Source organism: Sphaerodactylus townsendi, linkage group LG08 (assembly GCF_021028975.2).
Source record: "Sphaerodactylus townsendi isolate TG3544 linkage group LG08, MPM_Stown_v2.3, whole genome shotgun sequence".
NCBI classification, from domain to species: Eukaryota; Metazoa; Chordata; class Lepidosauria; order Squamata; family Sphaerodactylidae; genus Sphaerodactylus; species Sphaerodactylus townsendi.
Window position 1 is genome coordinate 31346680 of NC_059432.1, and position 20885 is coordinate 31367564.

General features: G+C 41.4%; 1 protein-coding gene across 5 annotated transcripts in view; it reads left to right on the forward strand.

The window, feature by feature from the left end:
• PCDH15 (protocadherin related 15) overlaps positions 1–20885 on the forward strand; it is a 904280-nt gene that overhangs the window by 674131 nt on the left and 209264 nt on the right. For all 5 annotated transcript variants that reach the window (XR_007245346.1, XM_048507034.1, XM_048507035.1 and 2 more), the window contains 2 exons: positions 8651–8783; positions 12693–12772. Coding sequence is in view for 4 of the 5 variants with exons in the window: in XM_048507034.1 (XP_048362991.1) it covers positions 8651–8783; positions 12693–12772 (213 nt within the window). In the remaining variant the exon portion in view is untranslated. The remainder of the gene's footprint in view (positions 1–8650; positions 8784–12692; positions 12773–20885) is intronic.

Sequence of the window (20885 nt, forward strand, 5' to 3'; positions counted from 1 at the left end):
AACAGTTATGCTAAGTTTGCTGCATCTATATTTGTAACTGTGTGTTTGTTTAAAAGACTGAGAATATAACAGAGAAAAAGAGAAAAAGCTTCAACACAAAATTGTTTGTTCTGTAAATTGCCTACTATCATGCAACAGTAATATCTCCAAATATCTTGGAACTGAAAGGATCGCTGAGCTGGAGGTAACCTTTTATCCTGAAGATACAATCTTGTACTGTGCCTTAGCTCAATTTGGTGCACAAATTACAAGCTGTGCAAACACTGGACAAGCAATGAAATACACTCCATGGAAACTTACATTTGCACCAGCGAAGTCATTCAGTTTCTCATCTCAACTTGTTATATCTGGGAACCGCAGAATAGGAAAAGATGAACTCTTTTATCATGGCTATTTGATAGACATGCAAACAAACAAGTGGTTTCCTAGTGTACATTAAAATATTTTCATGGATTATTGGAATATTTTGACCTAATTTGCATGTTTTTTGCAATGCCCCCCCCCCAAAAAAAATAAGGTTTTGCATCAAGAAGGGCAAAGTACAACATATACATTCACAAAATGCAGATTTGAGATCCAGTTTATCCCAAAACTGAGTTGAATGCACAAATATAGATGTCTGCAATATTATTATGCACATAACACTTTTATAAGCATGTGAATGTTCACATGACTTCTCCCTAAAAAATAAAAAAAATTAATTGACCTTGTTTAAACAATATCTGGTTGAGCATACCACATTAAAACATTTGTTCAAACCATTCTTTTAAGGGTGGTACGTTTTAGTAGTTAGATAGTTCACTCTCTTTAATCACCTGTGACATGAAGCTTCTGTCCAACTCTGTCAGCATCTCTTGTGGGAACCATAGCCTTGTAAATACATACCCCAAGGCATCTGGCATAGTCTTTGCTTTGATACCTTGCAAAGGTACAGCTTCTGGGAACTTGGTGGCATAGTCCATAACAGTCAAGATGTACTCATTCCCCCATCTGGTTGTTCTAGATACTGGTCCTACATTGTTCATATCAGTTCTTGTAAATGACTCAACTACCAGAGGAATTGTATTGTCGAAGGCTTTGTATTGTCGAAGGAATTGATTAGCTTTGCCCTTTGCCTTGCCCACCAGATGTCATGCAGGACTTGCAAACCTCACAGATATCCTTCCCCATGTTAGGCCAATAAAACCTAGCTTGCATCCTCTCTCTCGGGTTATTTATTCCCAAGTGGGCTGGCATTGTTGCCTTGTGTGCTAGCTGCAACAGTTACATTCTGTATTTCCTGGGAATCACTGTTTTCTCCTCTCCCAGATAGCAGCACATTTATGCCTCATAGAAATTCTGTACAGTCTCTGTTCTGTGAGCTTGTACTGAACAAGTTGTTCTTTAGTAACTTCTTCAGAAGTTTCAGCTTCTTTCCACAAATCTTTAAGGGATTCATCTAGTCTCTGTTCCATCAGAAACTCTTGAGCATTAGTATGGGTAGCAATTAGACTTAGTCTAATTCCTACACTCTCCTCTAGGTGTCTCTGATCTGCCTTCATAGCAGCATCTGGAGTACAGGTGTCAAACTCGTGTCCCTCCAGATGTTCATGAACTACAATTCCCACCAGCCCTTGCCAGTATAGCCAGTGCTCACGTTAAGAAGGGCTGTTGGGAATTGTAGTTCATGAACATCTGGAGGAACACGAGTTTGACACCCCTGAATCAGGCCTAGTGTTTCTACTGGTAATTGCATAAACAATTTTAGCTTATGAAGCCAAACAATTTCCCAATAAAATGGGCATGTCAATGTTTTCCCAGACTCCCATTATCCACTTTCCATGGAAATCCTTGTACTCTGTAGAGACCTCTGCCAATTTTAGTTCAAAGGCTCGGCCACTAATCCCCCTTATCTTAAAGCAGTGGTGGCGAATCTTTGGCACTCCAAATGTTATGGACTACAATTCGCATCAGCCCCTGCCAGCATGGCCAATTGGTTCGCCACCACGGTCTTAAAGGTTTGGGCTGGAACATTTGGCCTGACTTTATTAGAGTGACTTCAGCCTCTGCATCCCTCAAACTTTTCAGCTGTTGTTCATTCACTGTCACATTCTCCATAAGATGCCTACTGATCTGCTCTTTAACTCTCCAGGCCTGTAAAACCTTTGATGCTTTGACAGGGTGGTTCTTGTTAGGAGTTTCAGTGGATTGCTCTGTGACAGCTCTGCTCTTTTAATGACTTGAATTTTTTTGGCAGTTGTCTGAGTCCTAGCCTTTTGTAACTTTGGACACTGTGATTTTATATGTCCCTCTTCCTGATGGAGATAACAGGTAATCCCTTACCTCTTATATTGTATGGGAATGTACCACCTCACAGAATTGGTGTTAGTTGGCTTGACTTTCTCTTAGGGGCACCAAATTTCACTGTTCTTTATAAGAGGTTGAAATATAAACCCTCCTCCCGCATATCTCATCAGGTAAGTTGGCTGTTTCTTCCTCTGTTTTAAACTTTTTATCTCTCAAAAGGATAAAGGGAAACTTTTTTGTAGAACTGCTTTAGGCCTATTAGTTGTTTCAGTTCCTCAAATGTCCCTACTTTACTTCCCTCTAGCAACTAGTTCAAGGCTCTGTCCAGCTTGCACCCCGGGTGAGAAAACATTTCACCAGCCTTTTGTTTGATTTCTTTGAAGGTTTCTTTCTGCTTTATTCAGCAGTAAGTCCAAATGTACTCTCACTCTTTCTTTGAAGAGCACATGATCAGAAGTTTCTTCATCCTGCATCTCAGCATAAACCTCACTAAGGCCACTACATATCTCTTGAGTGCAGATCAATCATTCTGGCCTCCTCAGGCACCTGCAAATCTCTACAGGCCCTCTCAAAACTAAAAAGAAAAGCTTCTACGTCATTGTCTTTCTGATAATGTGGAAACCTCTTTTGTTTCACTTAGGTAAATTCTCCACCTCTCTTTGGTATCTCTGCCCATAACTATAGTTCCTGATCTTCAAACCATGCATTTCTTTCTCATGTTCAGTCCTGGCTTCTCTCTCTCTCTCTCTTTTGGGCATTCTTTCAGCCTCCTTTCCTTTCTCTGCCCTTTCAGCTTCTAATTGTGCTAATTGGATCTCTTTCTCTGTTTCCATTTCAGCCTATTTCTTTTTCTGCCTCAGTCCTAACCATCTCAAGTTTTAATTTCATCTCCCCCAACTCCTGGTTAGGATTCACATCACTACTACCTCAAACTCCTGGGTCCCCATCTCTTTGTGCAGATTGAGCTTTATGTGGAAGTACCATTTCTGAGAAGATTTGATTTGATTTTTTTCTCAAAAAGACTTAAAATATGTTTTACTTTATTAACAAGGGTACTGAATTGAGTGCTGTTATTCATATCCCAGCACTTGTCACCACTTTGCAATGGACTCTCCCCTCCCAATACTTTCTTAATCTTCTTCACGCAGGGAACCACTCACTAACTTGTCCTGTCAGTTCTTTTCCTGCCTTTTCCCCTGCAGGGATTGAGGTGCTTCAGAAAAATGGTAGTATTTGGTTTAAGCACTCCCCCCTCAGATCTGTAACACACCCAGAAGGTGAAGGATGCCTGATGATTTTATTCCTTTTCAGGCGCATCCCTCACTAAGGCTCATTCTGTTCAAGCAGAATAATGCACTTTCAAACTACTTTCAACGCTCTTTGAAGCTGTGTGGAATGGCAAAATCCACTTGCAAACAGTTGTGAAAAGGGTTTGAAAACGCATTATTTTGATGGCACTCTAAAATAAATACTTGAAGGAGATTTAAAACTGAAAGATTCTAGATTTATTAACCAAGGGAGGAGATGGGAAAGGAGGAATAATGACTTGGAGATGGATTTTGATGAGGCAAATAGGGCAAGAGGCAAGATAAATATATGTGAGGTTGGCACAGAGGTTTTGTTTCTCAGCTCAGCACTTAATAAGATTATCCAGTTTCAGTTCAGCTTAGACGCTATAGTTTCTTAGATGTTTCACAGATTGTACCATTCCTTTAACTTTACAGATGGTACTGGCTTTTGACTTCTTAACAGGGTCCTAACACTGGTTTGGTACTTATACATAGTACCCTCACACAGCCCACACAGAAAAAAAACCTCTCAAATTAAAACATAAACGCTCTACTGAGGTAAACCAAAGCAAATTCCAATACTCCAGACCCCTTGGTGTACAAGATTTTTTATCTCACTAGAAGATATTCCTATCTGTCGTAGACAAGCCCTCAGGAACAAAGATAGTCCAGACACAGTTTTTAGCTGGTTCAGTTGTTTGATATGTGCACAGAACCTGAAACCAAGAAAAGGCTAGAAACAGTGACTTTCAAACTGAACCACAACATTGCTGCCACCAGCTAGCTCAGCTTCAACCTCCTTTTAATAGCCAGCCTCCCATTCACTAGTGCAATAACCTCTTGCAATAACCTACTTTAGTCTGGCTCCTGCAAAGACTTTGCATCCAATTTAGCCTACCCCATAGTTGCTAACCTGCTGTTGCTCCTCCTTTGCAGTAAACTAGCACACAGTGTCCTCCTGCATTGCTCCTGGGACTCAGGAGACAGGTGGGGGCAGGAGTGACAGAGCTGGCAGGGTCCCCTATGGCTTAGTATCAAGAGGCTGAAGAGTCTCGGAGCTAGATCCTGGCTAGGGAATTTCAGAGCTTGGACGTGGCTGTGGATCTCCGCCTGAATGCTTCGCTGGAGCCTCTGGACCTGGTCCTGCACAAACTACTGACAGCTCTGGCTCTGCATTTATAGGCAGTGCCTGGGAATCTGGACCCAAAACTGTTCCCTCCTCTCCATCTGAGTCTTCCTCTGAGGGGTCCCTAGCCAGATTAGACTGAGCCATATCACTATCCTGGTTCATTATGGCCTTACAATTTAACCCTCCAATAAACCCTTCCACCAGTATACTTTGTCTATTTATATAGTAGCTTTCTCCCAGCACTCAGGCTAACAGTAGCAGTCCCACATTTTGACTGACTACTTCCCTCAGATATTTTTAGTTTTTCACACACAGGTAAGGCAGACAGCACTTAACAGCAGGAACACTCAAGACCAAAATGTCAGGTGCTGTCAAAGTGTCAGACTAGATGTGCAAAATCTACATGACAGTTATGTCCGACCTTGGACAGTGCCATGTGCAATAATATGAGCTGTGTGCAGCTGTTTGAGCTGTGTGCAACTGATAAGACACCTGCACTGATAGGTAAATGTTTTGTATATATGTAGCGCACAGAAGGCAGAGGAGTGGTGCCTTGAAACATCTGTTGCCTGGTGAAGCATTTTGTTAGTTTGTATTGCAACAACAAAGGAACATCTTAGCAGTAGACTGTGTGCCTGTGTGCTGTTCCTGGTTTGCATACTGCTGGGTGATCTACTCATGTGTAACACATCCGCTGGAAAATTTGTCTACACCTCCCAAATTCTTCAGACAGGAAGTTAACCTCACCGCCACTGCATCATACAATTACTTGTCCAATCAGAGTACCTCACTCTGACTAATCAGTAAGTTGTTTTAGGCAAAACTGCACTTAGTCCATCACAGATGGCTTACAGCATTCAAGCCATTCTGTCATCCACAGTGCTGCACCTGAATGAACAATGATTTTGTTGTGTGTATTGCATGTACATGCTTCATCCTTTATTCACCTCCTAGTAGAATTTTAGGGGAAACCTGAGCATTCTTCATTTTGTTTGGCAACACTGCTGCCTGTGTTGGCTGCATCTACCTTCTCTGGTTAATCACATAATTTAGGACCAAATGTGAATGTCAGAAGTTACTTATTCCACTTCCCCTCCCATTTCTAAACTGATTCTTCTTGAGTCAATGCTGCTTGAGCTGTGTAGATCTGATCTACTCATAAAGGAGCTGTTTACCTATCTAGCCAATCTATCTACAGGAATGCTCATATAATAAATGATGACATGTATTTGTTTGTTTGTATAGGGAAGGGAAGGGGAGAGGTAAAGAGGGGAAGTGGCTATCCTCTGGTCCTGGTCCACCCACCCTGGGAAAAGAGGGAGGAAAGAGCAGTGGGGAGCAGACAGTGGTGGGATTCAAATAATTTAACAACTGGTTCTGATGGTGAGATTCAAATAATTTAACAACTGGTTGCTTACAAGCACCATTTTAACAACCGGTTCTGCTGAAGTTGTGCGAACCTGCTGAATCCCAGCACTGGGAGCAGGCCTATCATCTGGTCATGACCCACCCACCCTAGGGAGGGGTAAGGGCCTATCATCCGGTCATGACCACCCACACTGGTGGAGAGGGAGGGGGAAGGGGGACCATCATCTGTTTGTGGCCTACCCACTCGCCCTGGGGGGAAGGGCAAAAAGAAGGAAGGGGCCTTTTCTACTGCAACTGTATTAGTGACACATATGTATTGGTAAGATCCATGTCACTGGCACTGATCATAAAATCAATTGTTAATTAGGAATAGTTTTAGTTTCATGGCAGTGTTTTTCATTAATTTATGAGGATTAATTGCAAAAATGGCATGCGGGGGTACACCTTCAATCATTCTAATAATAATGCAAATAAAATATAACTGTGACATCCTTGGGAGACCTTCTGAGAATGTTTATACCTTTTCTTACTGTGGCACCTAAGGAATTATTGGTAAATTGGAGGGTTGATTGTTTGCTTCAGTGTTAGTTTTGAAACTAAATCTATTCTAAACACTGAAACCTTTGGCACCCTGTAGCAATCAATAGAAACTCAGTGCCTATGGTGAGTGTTTTCTTCACTTTATAAATTGCACTGTGTTAATTATAAGTCTGCCAGTATTCAATCTTTAAGCGTTCTTCTCTCCCCCAACTCTGAGCTATGGGGACTGGCATGCATGGACACTACCAAAAACATGTCATTACAGTTCAGGCTCTGTTTCAGGTTGCTGTGGTATCCAAAAACCAGCAGAGGTCAGGGTGAAGAGGAGGATGTGGGAGTGGGAGTTGCAACTGGCCAGAAGCATCCTAGAGCCAGTAATGTGGTGGTGCAAGTTAATGTGTACTTTCTTTCCTCCTTCTATCTTTCTGTGTTTTCTGATCTGAATAGTCTAAGGATATGGGGTAAAGCAATAATTGGGATTATTATCTCAGACAAAGAACATGAAAGATGAATGGCTAGCAAGCTTCCATGCAGTTTTTATCGTCCCTAGGGTGCTGTTATTGGGCTGTGTGGAAACAGCCATAGAGTCTACCCTCCTAAGCATCCATTTTCTCCAGAGGGGACAGATCTCTGTAGTCTGGAGATTAGGTGAAATTACAGGGGATTCCCAGGATTTACCTAGGGACTAGCACCCCTATGATTCTCCCATTTTATAGGGCAAGTTCAGCCTTGTTCTAGCAGGAGAGTACGTAGCATGACTTCCCTAAAATAGAAGTAACTCTAACCAATACAGGCATAGACTAAACAAAAACGTATAGTCAATTTGAAATTGATTGTTTTTGACTTACACTGCAATAGTAGCAAAATTTTATTGTATTTTGCCAAAGGGTCTTACAATATAAAAAGAAACAAAAGACAGAACACCCCCCCCACACACACACACACACACAAGTGTTAACATTGAAAATATATGGCTCATTCCGCACATGCAGAATAATGCACTTTCAAACTGCTTTCAGTGCTCTTTGAAGCTGTGCAGAATAGCAAAATCCACTTGCAAACAGTTGTGCAAGTGGTTTAAAAATGCATTATTTTGCGTGTGCGGAAGGGGCCCATGTTAAAATACAACCTTTCATTAATAAAACATTTTCAGTCAGAGTAGATGCTTTCTTTATAGACTCTTTGGCTCTAATTTTCCTTGCTGCCAGTGCAATGAGAGCTACTCTATAGGACACATAAGGGTCAGTCAGCAAGTATATCACTTTATTAACATCTGAAGCAAGATTGTCAGTGATTATTTTAACAATAAAGTGGACAGCCTAGATTAGAACATAATGAGGGAGATCCACTTTGAATGTAGTGACACAAGCAGAGAATGAATAACATATTTTTTTAAAAAATAAAATATTTCTTACAGCATATTCCTAAGTCTGTCAGTAACATAGAATTAATTGAAGTAGATCCATCTCTTTTTTTAACTTCCAAAGATAATATTTTGATAATCTTTAAAATCTTAGTTCTACTAAAATTAGGAAGGGGACGTGTGAAATTGTTTCTCCGTAGGCTGAAATTTAAATAATGAGACCTGTTAAATATCAGTTAATACATTATATACTTTATTTATTTAGTCCCCTCTTTCTCCATAGAGCACAGGGTTGTGTATGTGGTTCTCTGTTCACACCAGCCCTATGAGGTAGCTTAGACTAAGAGAAGATGAATGGCTATCAAGCTTCCATGGCGGAGAGAGGTCTTGAACCTGCATCTCCAAGGTGCTAGTGCAACATTAACTACTACACCAATATACTTTGTGAAATCAACATGAACAAGCTATTTCTGTTCCTATAGGGATCAGTTCATGCAGTATGGCATACACCATTAGAACAAATGGTGTTGTTGCTGAACTAGAATTCTTGCTGGTTGTGACAAGGAGGTCAGAATGTTTATTACTGAAGAATGGATAACATGATACAGTTTGCTGAGAAAAAGGCATGTCTTAAATGATGTTTGACTTGGTCTTGTTATTTTTGTGTCATTGCAGGAGCTCCATCACTACTGTTTACATTGAGGTCCTTCCTCCAAACAATCAGAGCCCACCTCGGTTCCCCCAGCAGATGTACAGTCTTGAGATCAGTGAGGCTATGAGAATTGGTGCCATTTTGCTAAATTTGCAGGTACAGAATGCTTCAATGTAAGCATTTACAGAGCTCTTTCTGCTTATGGATGTTTAAGATCGCTGAACTCTTTCCACATTTCTTTCTCTGTAGAACCCTTTGCATGTTGCCACCAAACCTATGCATCACAGAAGATTGTGGGAAGCTTTATAGGATACACTTTAAGTATACATCAGATGCCAGCCAGTTCTTTAGGATCTAATTATTGGGACAACCAAACAAACTATGTGCATGTTAGAATACTCTGTGGTTACATGTTGCAGAAAACAGTAGTGATGGACAATCTGTCTTATAGGGAAACTCACCCACCATTATATGTCTTGTCTTTGAGGCCCCACAATAAGCTTCTCATGAAACCCAGGGTTCTGCACAGAATACAGTGTGAAAACCATTGCTATACCAGTCCTTTTCAGACATTATGTTTTTTGGTGTAACTACTTTGTACTATCTGTGTACCTTCCAGTCAGTACAGTCAACATTTTGAATGAATAGGGCAACGCATACATTTGACATGGAAGAATGTGTACTCATAACCAATCTGGGCTTCGCATTGTGCGTGTTGAAGCTAGAAAATAGTGCATTTCCCTGTTCCCACAAAATGGTATAGTGAGAAGACCGGAAACAGCATGCTCTGGCTGCAGTGTCTCATGTGAAATATGTTCATTCATTAAAAATGGCAGATTTTATGATAAAGATGTTTTAGACTTTAATGTGTTGTTTTCTTAAAGCAGTAAGGAAGAAATTTAGTACAATGAATAGTCTTGGGCATTTTTGAGTGGCCCCTAAACAATCTCTTGACCTTTTAGGTACTTAATAATAGTTTTGTGAGGTTCAGTTTGTTCTCCTCTTTTGTTTGTGCATGATACTTTTTTTGCCCTGGAAAGCCTGCAGCTGGCTCACTTGCTAAAGCTGATAAAAGGCTTTCCTTGCCGCCACCACTACCTACTTATCCATTAGGGGTCCTAGTCCCAGCAGCAACTCCAAGTTAAGGGCTTGATCCTTTAGTGGGAGTACAACCCCGTTCTGAACATCAGACACCTCAATTCCTGGATCTTTTTCCTCCCATAGTAGCACCACCCTTTTGTGCAATTAAGTTTCAGCTTATGAGCCTTCATTCATCCCCAAATTGCCTGTAGACACTGGTTCATGGTTTCCTCAGCCTTCCAGGGATACATTGAAAGTTTAAGATAGAGCTAAATATCATCAGCATATTGGTGACAATCCAGCCCAAATATTCAGTCTTGGTATGACCATTTAGACCATTACATAACATTGGTTCTAACTTTCAATATCAACAATTCAACATTTATGCATAGTGTACAATGAGTTGCTTGTCTCACTATTAAAGAAATTGGGACTAGTTTAAATAAGCCTTTTGATCTGCTTCTCATATCTAACTTCCAAAAGGTATTTCCAAGCAATGATTATTACAAGGTTTTACCCAAGTGGATCTTGTTACATGACTTGGAATTGCTCTTTCAGTTGTCTATAGCATTGTGGTGCAAATGGATACTTTTAGGTCTACTAGTTACTACAACTGACAGGGATCTGTCACAGATTTCTCAGCAAGCCACTTTGGCAGATGAATTTACTTTGTTTTACTGTGAGCTGATCATGGATGTTTGGATCTCATTGAGCAATTTGAACAGCTGCCAATTGATCAGAAGTTGACTCACAGCTGACGGGAGATCAGCTGGAAGTGAAATTCTTAGCTACCCCACATCCCCTCAGCAAAACAGATACACAATTATGTTGCAGAGGTGATCTCTGCCCTCCCGCCATGCTAGTTGGAGCTATAAGAAACGCTTTTTATTTCTGCATTGCAAAAGGGACACCCTAAAGATAGATGAAACAGATGGCAATGCTTTTAATCTCAGAGGAAGATGAAAAAGAGCTTGTTTCCCTACTTTTCATTGCAGCCTAAACTGACTGCTTGGGGTAGGAAGAAGAAAAGGGAAATCATCTGGGCTTCACCATGATTTGTTGCATGTCAGGAATTATAGGAGGCAGAAAAGATTCCAGTGTTGGAGATCAAAAGAACCTAGCTAATCAGCTGGAATGCTGTGTGGTTTCCGGGCTGTATGGCCATGTTCTAGCAGCATTCTCTCCTGACGTTTCGCCTGCATCTGTGGCTGGCATCTTCAGAGGATGCCACACAGCACCCCAGTGATTCTGACCGTGAAAGCCTTCGACAATACAAATCAGCTGGAAGTTGATTCCTGATAGTCACTCACCTAAAAAAACTTTGCTGGGTACAGAGCAAAATTTTCCCATCAGGAGTTCAGAAGCCAACTCTCATCAGCTGCATGTCGGCTTCTGATGCCTGCAAGTAGCATGTTACTGCAAATGCATATAAGCAGGTTGAGAACAGCTGAACTGTCCACTAATTAATTGGTTGCCTGATCACTGCTGGCACAGGATAAGTGAGTCGAACTGGCATATGTTCAAGCGTCTCTGATAGGGAAGCTACCCATTTCTTGGCAGTCAGATATTTAAAGAGTTGTAGTTATCCTCATCAAAACATGACCATGCCAGGACACAGTGGACCTGTTGACTTTTTTTGCATATAAAAAGGCATATATATTTATGAATATATATTAAAAAAATCCCAGCCTCAGGAACAACCAGCCATCACGAGACTATCAGTGACTGTACTGTTCATCTAATTGATGTAGACCATTCAGGATACTCGCTGAGAAAAATGGTATCAACTTATTTACTGATGTATGTCCTTTGCCTTTAAATGCATTCTAGTAAAATCAGAACATGGTAATATTGTCCAGTAACTAGAACATAGTGTCATGAAAAGTAGATTATTGTCAGTGTTCATCCAATGCATTTTGGCCCATTTTTTCCCCTCAGGGGCTGAAAGGATAACCTTTATGTTGTACTGTAACCTTATCCATTGTCATAGCTCTGAATTCACCACATTGAAAACCCTGCTTGGACAAGTCTTATAGTTCACGTAATCCATATTCTCTTCATCAGGAAGAATAAATGAAAACAAGATGCACATTAACAAGCAAGCAGGGATGGTAGTCAGTATTACTGCCTGTCATATTGAACTACTTAAACTCTTGGTAAAATAATTTGAAATATAGTTAGAAGTTTTAGGAAGGCAGTAACCTCATTTAATTATTTATTAATGGTAGCACCGAGATAGTCATGTTTAAACCACACTGAAAACTACTAGGGGCACAAAGTTTAGCGCATGTTTAATGCACCCACTGAAATCAAGTGGAACTTAAATATACTTCACTTTGGCTGGATTGTTCCCTATGTTTTAAAAACATACATAACTTCTTTTCAAATGTTTTTAGGTAATACATCTAATTAACTATGTTTTCCAGTAACCTCTTCATCCTTTCAAAGTATATTATTGTCCAGCATGATTTTTTATGCTGCATATTTGAAGAAGCATCCAAAATTAGTGCAAGATTTAAACACTGTTGCTGTGTTTATTTTAAGATGTGCAGTTATAAATAATGCTTACTGAGTGAGTTTGAAAAATAAGCTGGAGAATTAATCGCCTCCCGAAAGCCTCTTTATTACTTCATATTCTGTCAGTCATTGTTGATTAAAGCTTAAGTATGCAAATATTCTAATTTCCTGAAATTCCGATAAGTAATTATCATGCTTATGAGAGAGCACTGTCAGTGCAGCCAAAGTACAGCCGGTTCTCTAGAGGCGACAAAGCATATACTATCAAGTGATCTAGAGTCAAAGCTGTCACATCTTTAATTGTTATGAATGAGCTGATTAGTGTTTAAAATGTGCTGTCCATCACAATTGATTTTTTTTCATCCTGACAATAAAAAGAGGGACTGTAACAATCTAAATTATCTGGAGGTTCTAATAATCCAGAGACTATAACAATCTCTAACACTGGTTTGTGTTGCTCTTCTTAAGGCAAATGACCGAGAGGGTGACCCTATAACATACATCATCCAGAATGGAGATCCCCAGCAAGTTTTTAACCTTTCTCGAACGTAAGTAGTACAACACGTATGACAGTGTTTCTGACTTTCAATTGAATATGCAGATTGTGTGGTTATAAGGCGGCTTCTAATCAGCAGTGTTCAGCTGTTTGTAGTTAAGCTCTCAGACACTAATGGGAGCTCTGTAAATGGCGCTGAACTTTGAAACTGTACACTCAAGACCATTTATTTATTTTAAATGTTTGACTAGGTAAAACCCACTGAGATGGAAACTTGCGTCATAAAAGTGACCTGGGATTAATTAAAAGCCTTTAGACTTGCCAGCTTTCTGCTAATAACTGTCGTTTTTTTAACTTGCAATTCCTTGTCCTGAAAATAAAACGTGTTTCCCTTTCATTAAAGGAAGACCTTTTAGGGCCATTGTTTGAATTCACCACCTGACAGTCCAGGCATTACTAACTCAGAAAGCTTTTAGCTGTGTCCTAAATTGATGCCACCTTCATTAGTATCAAGAGAAGTCACAGAACATTGAAAGCATATGTCCCAGAAATGGTGGAAACTTTGTTTCCTTTGTCACTTGCAAAGCTATTATTTGCCTGAATATTAATTATAATAAAGGGGAAAAGAAGGATAAGTTGAGGAGGGTTTTTTAAAAATAGAAATTGGGGAAAGTACGTTGAGGCTTATCATTATGTTTTCATACATCAAGTGCAATTAAGCAAAAACTTGCATTTATATGCCATTGTGAAAAGTGGTGTAGTGGATCAAATATTATTAATGAATGTGTATAATCTAATCTCCAATCCAGGGAGGGGGGCATAAATCTCCCTCTGAAGGCAGCATTGGCTTACACCGGTATATTTACTCTCCCCGGGCCACTTACCGTGGTGGAAGGGCAAATCCTCCAGAGCCCAGCCACTATGGCACCCCAAGACAGCTGAGTGCTGTGCATGGCCTGACATTGGTTCTCCTGTGCTGCACCTGGCTGCATCAGCCTGGCAGAGGTGTGGCAGGGTGGAGCCAAATGTAGTCAGCTTCCACTGCCCATTTAGCACCTGTGAACCCAAGTGTCAGTTTCCCTGTTCAGATAATAACTCACTCGATGGGTTCAAGGATTTTACTGAAGACATGAGAAAGACGGCAGAAGACAGTTCTGGCGAAAGGGTGCCAAAACTGTTGATAATATGTTGCAGCAAATCCCCACCCCCACATGTGAACTAAGACAGTGGAAAGAATCCAGTCTGAGAGCTTGTCCAGCCGCAGAGCTCCAAGGCTGGAGAAACAGATCAGTGGGGCCTGCAAAAAGCCAAAGCTCTCCCCAACAATTCCCCCTCCCAGCAAATGGCAATCCTGACATCCAGCCTCAGCGATACATTATATGTTTTCCATTACATATCTCCGCTTTTCCCTACAGAGAAATTTAAGGTTTGTGGTTTTAAAAAAACTTTTTGGACTTTCCATGTTATGGAAACGCCCTTTGGAAGAAGTAGAGCATCCCGACCGGCCCAACAGCTCTGGATTGGGCTATCAGTTTCCAAAATAACTTTTATAGTTCTCCCATTGCAGATAATTATTCCCAGCCCACCTTCTGTCCTACGCTATCCTATTTCCTTGTTTCTACTGCAATGTGAAAAGTGTTGGCAGCTGACTAGGCACTCTCTTGGTTTGAAGTTTATGCATTGCCATCCAATTGGACAAATAACTGCCTCTGGCCAGTTTAATGTTGGAAAAACACCACAAGGTATGCTTTTCCTTCTGCACTACAGTCCATATCTGAATTGGGGCCCTGGACATTTGGAAAACAAATTCCTTGCTGCTGTTTTCTTTCAGTATCAAAGTCAGGTTAAGGAACCCAACTGTGCATTATATATTAGACCTAAGAACGGGGATGCACATCCAAATACTCATCCATGATTAATTCAAGTGCAGCATCTGTATATCTAGACGCACAAATGAATATGATAACTGTAGTCCTGGGCATCTTCAGTTGCAGGATTGTAAATAGCAACTGCTGGGGAAATCTTTGTCTGTGGGTTTAAACAGACATGATTAAAATTGCACTTCTGTGGCTATGTATGTGTGAAGAGGTTGTTCTAGTTACAGTATCAGGCAGATTCACACTAGCCTGAGAAGGACCTTTGATCTCCGAATAGGAAGCCAAAAACCTTTGAATAAATTACACAAAGGTAGCTAGTGGCCAAATGGTTGTAGATCAGAAGTTGATTTACAGGGGTGGGGCCAGGAAATAGAGTTTACCTGAGAACCAAAGGGATAGAAAAAAGGGAATTCCGATCCAGGCCGGGCAAGGGAAAGCAACATAACCTCTTCACAGTCTGTAATAGAAAATATCAGGCTTGTGAGTCTTCAGTTTGCCTAGTAGTCATGCAGAGAAGAAAATGGACCTTTAACCATTCAGCTTCCATATTGAATAATGAATGGTTGTCCTGGTGTCCAACCAGAACCAGGTCTAGCAAGTCCAGATACCAGGAACCAGCCTTTGAAACCATGGAGGTAGACCTGACCTTCAGAGTCTTGAATATACTGGACTTCTCTTTTTTATATATCGTAATTGGAAATATATCAGGTCTAATCCTAAACAATCCTGAAATTTGGGAAGATAAATATGGAAAATCCCAAAATTTCAGAAGTTCCTTGCTTTGTTTCATATATGTTTGACCTGAATTGAAACAGGGAATTTAGGACATGTTTATTTATTTGATGTTTTCATTTATTGGAGACATTTATCAGCCACCCTTGAACCTTGGGTGCTCAAAGTGGGTTATAATGTGAATAAAATAATTTTTAAAAATACATAAAAGACCACAATTTAAAATCACACGTAGGACTGCCAATATATAAGAAACTAAAACAGAAATATCTGAATGTGCACTTCTGTTCTCTATGTAATAATTAGTACTGGTATGGAGTTCTGCAATTTGGTATGGTTCCTTGAAGAGACAGTCATTCACTAGGGGAAAAAAGGTAGATAGAGTCCTGGTGTTATCTTACAAGTCAAAAGGGAGCAAGTGACTTTTAAGAGGAATTATTTCCCACATCCTCAATTCCAGAAACTTCTTTAATGCAATTAAAAAGCATCATATAGGGATGTTTTATCACCTGCTGCTTCAGGTCAGATTCTGTTCACCAGTGCCTGTCAGGCAGCCAATTAACCAACAAGCTGTTTGCATTTTGTCACTTCTGTTTGTGTTACTTGCAGCTATCAGAAGCCAACTTCTAGCTGATGAGGGATCAGCTGGGAATTGGCTTGTGATCACCTGCTGGGTAAATGTTGCTGCATACTGTGGGGGCAGAACAGGAACTGATTCTCAGCTGAATGCAGTGATCAGCAGGAAGTCTCCCAGTTTGGAAAGTTTGCTGCATCCAATCCTTGTTGAGATGCAGCAAAATGGGGAAGGGGATTAGAAACCCAGATGCTTCCCCTTCTCTTCTCTGCATTCTAAATTGTTAGCCAAAACTGTAGGACTCATTAATTCATTTATTCCACACCCTTTTCAACAGTCTCATACGGGGAGAAAAGAAGGACTGAAACGGACAGCTTGACTGAAGAAAACAGCAGTGATCTGCTCCTGTCCTCTGAAACCCAAGTTCACAATATTGGCAGCAGAGATACAAACAAGCCACTTCTACCTCTGCAACTGAGAGCTGGAATTAAGAATCAGGCTCAATCCCCACCTTCTAACCAGACATCTTGGGCTGAAGGAGAACAGGAGCAATCTGTTTCTATTTGTCTCATGCTATGAGGTTATGATATAAGGAGAAGATCAGTACTCTTTCATATTCTCAATTGAGGGGTGCGGGTAGAAAAAACAGACTGCTTCTTCACCCTTCCCAATCCCAAGCTGTTGTCTTGGGCTGCAGAGAATAGAACAGATTGCTCTTGCTCTCTCTCTCTCTCAGCCCAATCTGTAAGACCATTTTATTTGTTTGTTTATTTACAACATTTATATCATGCCTTTCTGGCCTCACAAGGACTACCAAGGCAGCTAACAATTTAAAGCATATATGATAAAATCACCATTAAAATCAACCTTCAGGGGTAGAGCAGTCTATCAAATCAAATATAAACAAACAAACACCATTAAAATTGTTTTAAGAATTCATAGATTGAAAGGGCTGCACAGAATAGGAACAATTTGCTCCTTATCTTTGCAGTCCAAGATAGCAGTGCTGAAAATACTTTGGGTTGCAAAGAACAAGAGCAGGCTGTTTCTTTTCCTCTGCAACAAAACTGAGTTTGGGGCATGGGGAAAAGAAACTGATCACTCATTTTCACTCCAAGCTTCTTGCCATGCTTTAGTCTTGCTGGAAATGAGAGAGGCTCTTTGGGTGGTGGGATGAAGAACAGACAGAGAAACTTAGTTGGTGTTGGCTTTTGATTGCTACTTCTAAACTTCTGATTAGATTGAAGCAGGTGGGTGGGATCAGCAAGAAGTTTGGGGAGAAGTTGCCATTCCAGCTGTTCATCTGAGGTGATAAACAATTAGGTGATCAGCTCCCTTCTGTTCATGACAACCAAACTCTGTATGTTCAACTGTCAAAACACATTCCCTATGAAATTCTTGACACCCCAGTCATATTGTGGAGAGGCAAGAAGAACCCAAATTCTGCCTCTAAGGCCAATCTTGGCATGATGCACCGGTGTAAGATTTATTTATTTTGGAAGTTGGTGTGCCGTCTCTCCAGAGATCGGCTGTAGATGACGTACGATATGAAAACAATCGAACAACACAATTATGAAGCCAGGAACCATTATTAACATTAAATAGTAAAACAGACATTAAAATAATATTAAGCAGCCTTAAATACGGTTCATCAAGCAACTCTCTGGTGATCCGGACAGCATAAGATGAAATTGTCCTTCTTGTATTCCAGCCCCAAGCCCCTTTAAAGGTAAAGAATCAGCATTTTCAATTGTGCTTAGAAGTAAATGGGCAGCCTTTGCAGATCTTTCCATATCGATGGATCTAGAACTACCAGTCAAAGCTTCTCACTTTATTCCACAGCTTCCCATACCTTCCACAGCCAGGGCTGAGTGTGAAAATTGATGTATTGGAATAGGGAAAGCTATAGTCCACAGAACCCCACAGGGAAATGTCTGCTGGTCAGCCATACAATTGCTAACTGCTCAACAGTACAGAGAAAGGAAATCTTTCATTTATTGTGTATAGTCAGCCCCTATCCTGAACATTTTGTCATTAATTCTGATTGCCAGCATGCCTGTTCTGTTCAAATAGGTACCTTTCTTACATTACTTACAAAGCTAAATTAGGTAAGCTGTAAAGAAAGTGCACAGTTTACTCACAGTGGTGTAATAAAGATGTGCCTACCTTGACAGTTCTGAACTTCAACATCAGCAAAAGTTAATGAAATCACTGTTGCCTTGTAATTAACTCTTTTTTTTCTGTGGAAGTGGTTTGGGGTTGTTACTAGTATTTTGTCCTTTAAAAACATGAAACCCTGCAAACAAAATATGGTTTATGGTTTATTGGATTTGTATACCGCCCTCCGCCAAAGGGCTCAGGGCAATGAACAACAGCTGCAATAACAATACGACAATCGTAATATAAGCAACAACCATCAGAGAACACAATATCAACGAACATGAAATAAATAACCATCATATTACAACAAAACATTCTAACTACAATAAATATAACATTTTAAACATAGGGTTATAACAACAGAAGCAACAACATTACAACATCAGAACATTACAGAAACAGTGAGTGTATGTCTTTAGTTTTTCATATAAGACATTCATCCCTGAGGGGAAAACTTAAGATGCAGCAATTGGAAGAATGATTGTGGTGGGAGAAGGAAAAAGGAAAGGAACCCTCTATCCCTTCCCTACTGGTCAGACTAGATGGTTCAAAGAGTTAGTCTGTTGTAGTAAAATTTGTGTTTTTTTAAATCCAAAGGTTAACAGCATTCATTTCACCATGAGCATTCGTGAAACAGTTCAGTTGTTCAGAAACAAATCCAGGAACCAAGCCATGCAGACCAAAATGCTATCTTTTCATATGTACATATGCAATACTGTCACAATACTGTCACATATGTACATATGCAATACTTTTCATATGTACTTATGCAATACTGTCACAGAATTGAATAACATCAGCTACATTATCCTGGGCTCACTCACTTCCACATCATCAAATTTAATAGGTGTCATCATGTGTCAACAATGCCCTCCTGCCTCCTCCTCCTTCTTGGGCTGTATGCTCCTGTCCAGATGCCGGCGGAGCCCCGCCAGCGACCGGGACTCCGGCCGTCCCCGCACCCAATTGGGAGTCGGCGGGGACTCCGGCTGCCCCCGCAGCGGGGACTCTGGACGCCCCTGCACCCGGTGCCCGTCCGGCGGGCAACCAGGAGAAGTTGGCGGCACCAGCGGGGGAAGCGTCGGAGAGCCCCCGGGCAGATCCGTCGCTCCGCGGCCCCCTTGCACATGCGCTGCACCCCTGGGGAGAGCCACACGGCCGGGCAAGGGAGGAACCGGCCGGGGAAGCGGCGGGGAGGCCAGAAGCCACGGGGAGCCATAGCTCCAGCCGCGCTCGAAGCACAGCTGAGCCCGGTTGGCGTGTCTCTGACGGGTGTCAGCTGGGGAGGGGGAGGATTTTGAGGCTGCAAAGGGCACTTAAGGAAGGGGGCGCCGGGGTTCGGGAGCTGCCACTGCAGCGGGAAGACGAGGGTGGGATTCTTGGTGGTAGATCGAGGAGCCCAGGGTTGTGGGGGTGGACTCGGCAGAGCGAGCGAAGGACCGCTTGTCTCAGGTAGTGGACTGGCACCCAGTGAGGGAACTGGGCTGCGTGTGTCAGCGTTTAGGGGCTACGGCCAGCCAGCAGTGACGTAACTGCGGCAGGACCTAAGGCTGGCACAACGGGGAGTTGGGAGGAGGGAACACAGAGAGCAGGGTCGGGCTGCCTCCAACACCAGGCGCCCTGTGGGCTAAATTATTTCTTGCTCCCTTGGGCCAATTGGAGAAGGACATCTCTGGGGAAGCTAGTCCCCAGGAAAGGGAGGGAGGGAAGGTTCCACTGCCCAACAGCCCTGCGCGGGGAGGGGAAGCGCCACAGCCCCTCGAGGGGGTTAGCACTGACATTTTCTTTGCCAAATAGCTCGATTTTGGGCATTTTCAGGGGTAAGGTTGACAACATGCATGTCTTCAGTAATGCCGTCCATCCACCATTTGGTCTTCCACCCTTCTGCCATCTACATTGGAAAAATGTATCAATCTATGAGAGAATCTATGAACATAAATCTGATGTAAGAAATAACATAACAGAAAATGTTGAGGGAACATTTTGATTTCCCTGGACATGCTATTACAGATCAGGAAGTCACTGTTCTCTAAAAAGAACTTCAAAAAGTATATAAATCATTAAAGTACTGAATTGGAACTCATCAAGAAATACTATATGTGCCTTATACAGAGACTCAGATTTCCTTACTCACTACAATCTCTATTATCTTGACAGAGCCTGCTTATTAGAAATTTCATTGGCTGTTTTTGACAGGGTTTTTCAGACTACAGCCTAGTATCAATATTAGTTAATTTTCAGTGACATTGTTTTCATTTATAACTATGCTTATCTGCTTGAACTTTTGTCGTTTCTCACCACCCATTATGTGAAATTGTTAATTCTGTTGATTTATTACATCATTTATGACAGCATTCACAACTAACTTTTCTACTTCAGCTCCTTCTTTTTTCTCCTACATTAAGAATTTACACTTGAAAGATTCATTGTGGAATTCATACCAAGCCTCTTCACCTCAGCTTCTTTTTCCCACCCTTCCCCCTCCTGGTAATCTCCACAAGAAGAACTGCTATTGTGTTTTTCCCTTCACATATTTCAAAATGTCTGACTTGAAAAAAGCTCATACTGAAACAAATTAGAAGGGCAATTGAACAGCTGTCCATAACTATCAGAGTATTACATACGTAAAGGGCAACTTTCTATCTCTAATTTTTCTATAACTGTTGAATTCTCCTGGGCCGTTTCCACATGGCCAGGATGTGCCCCCACGCCGCCAAGAGTTCTGGCGGCGTGCAAACTCCGTTCGCATGAGCGAGCGAACGCGGAGGTCGAGAGGCGACAGGCGGCTCGCATGGAGCCGCCTCTTCCGTCCCAGCCCCACT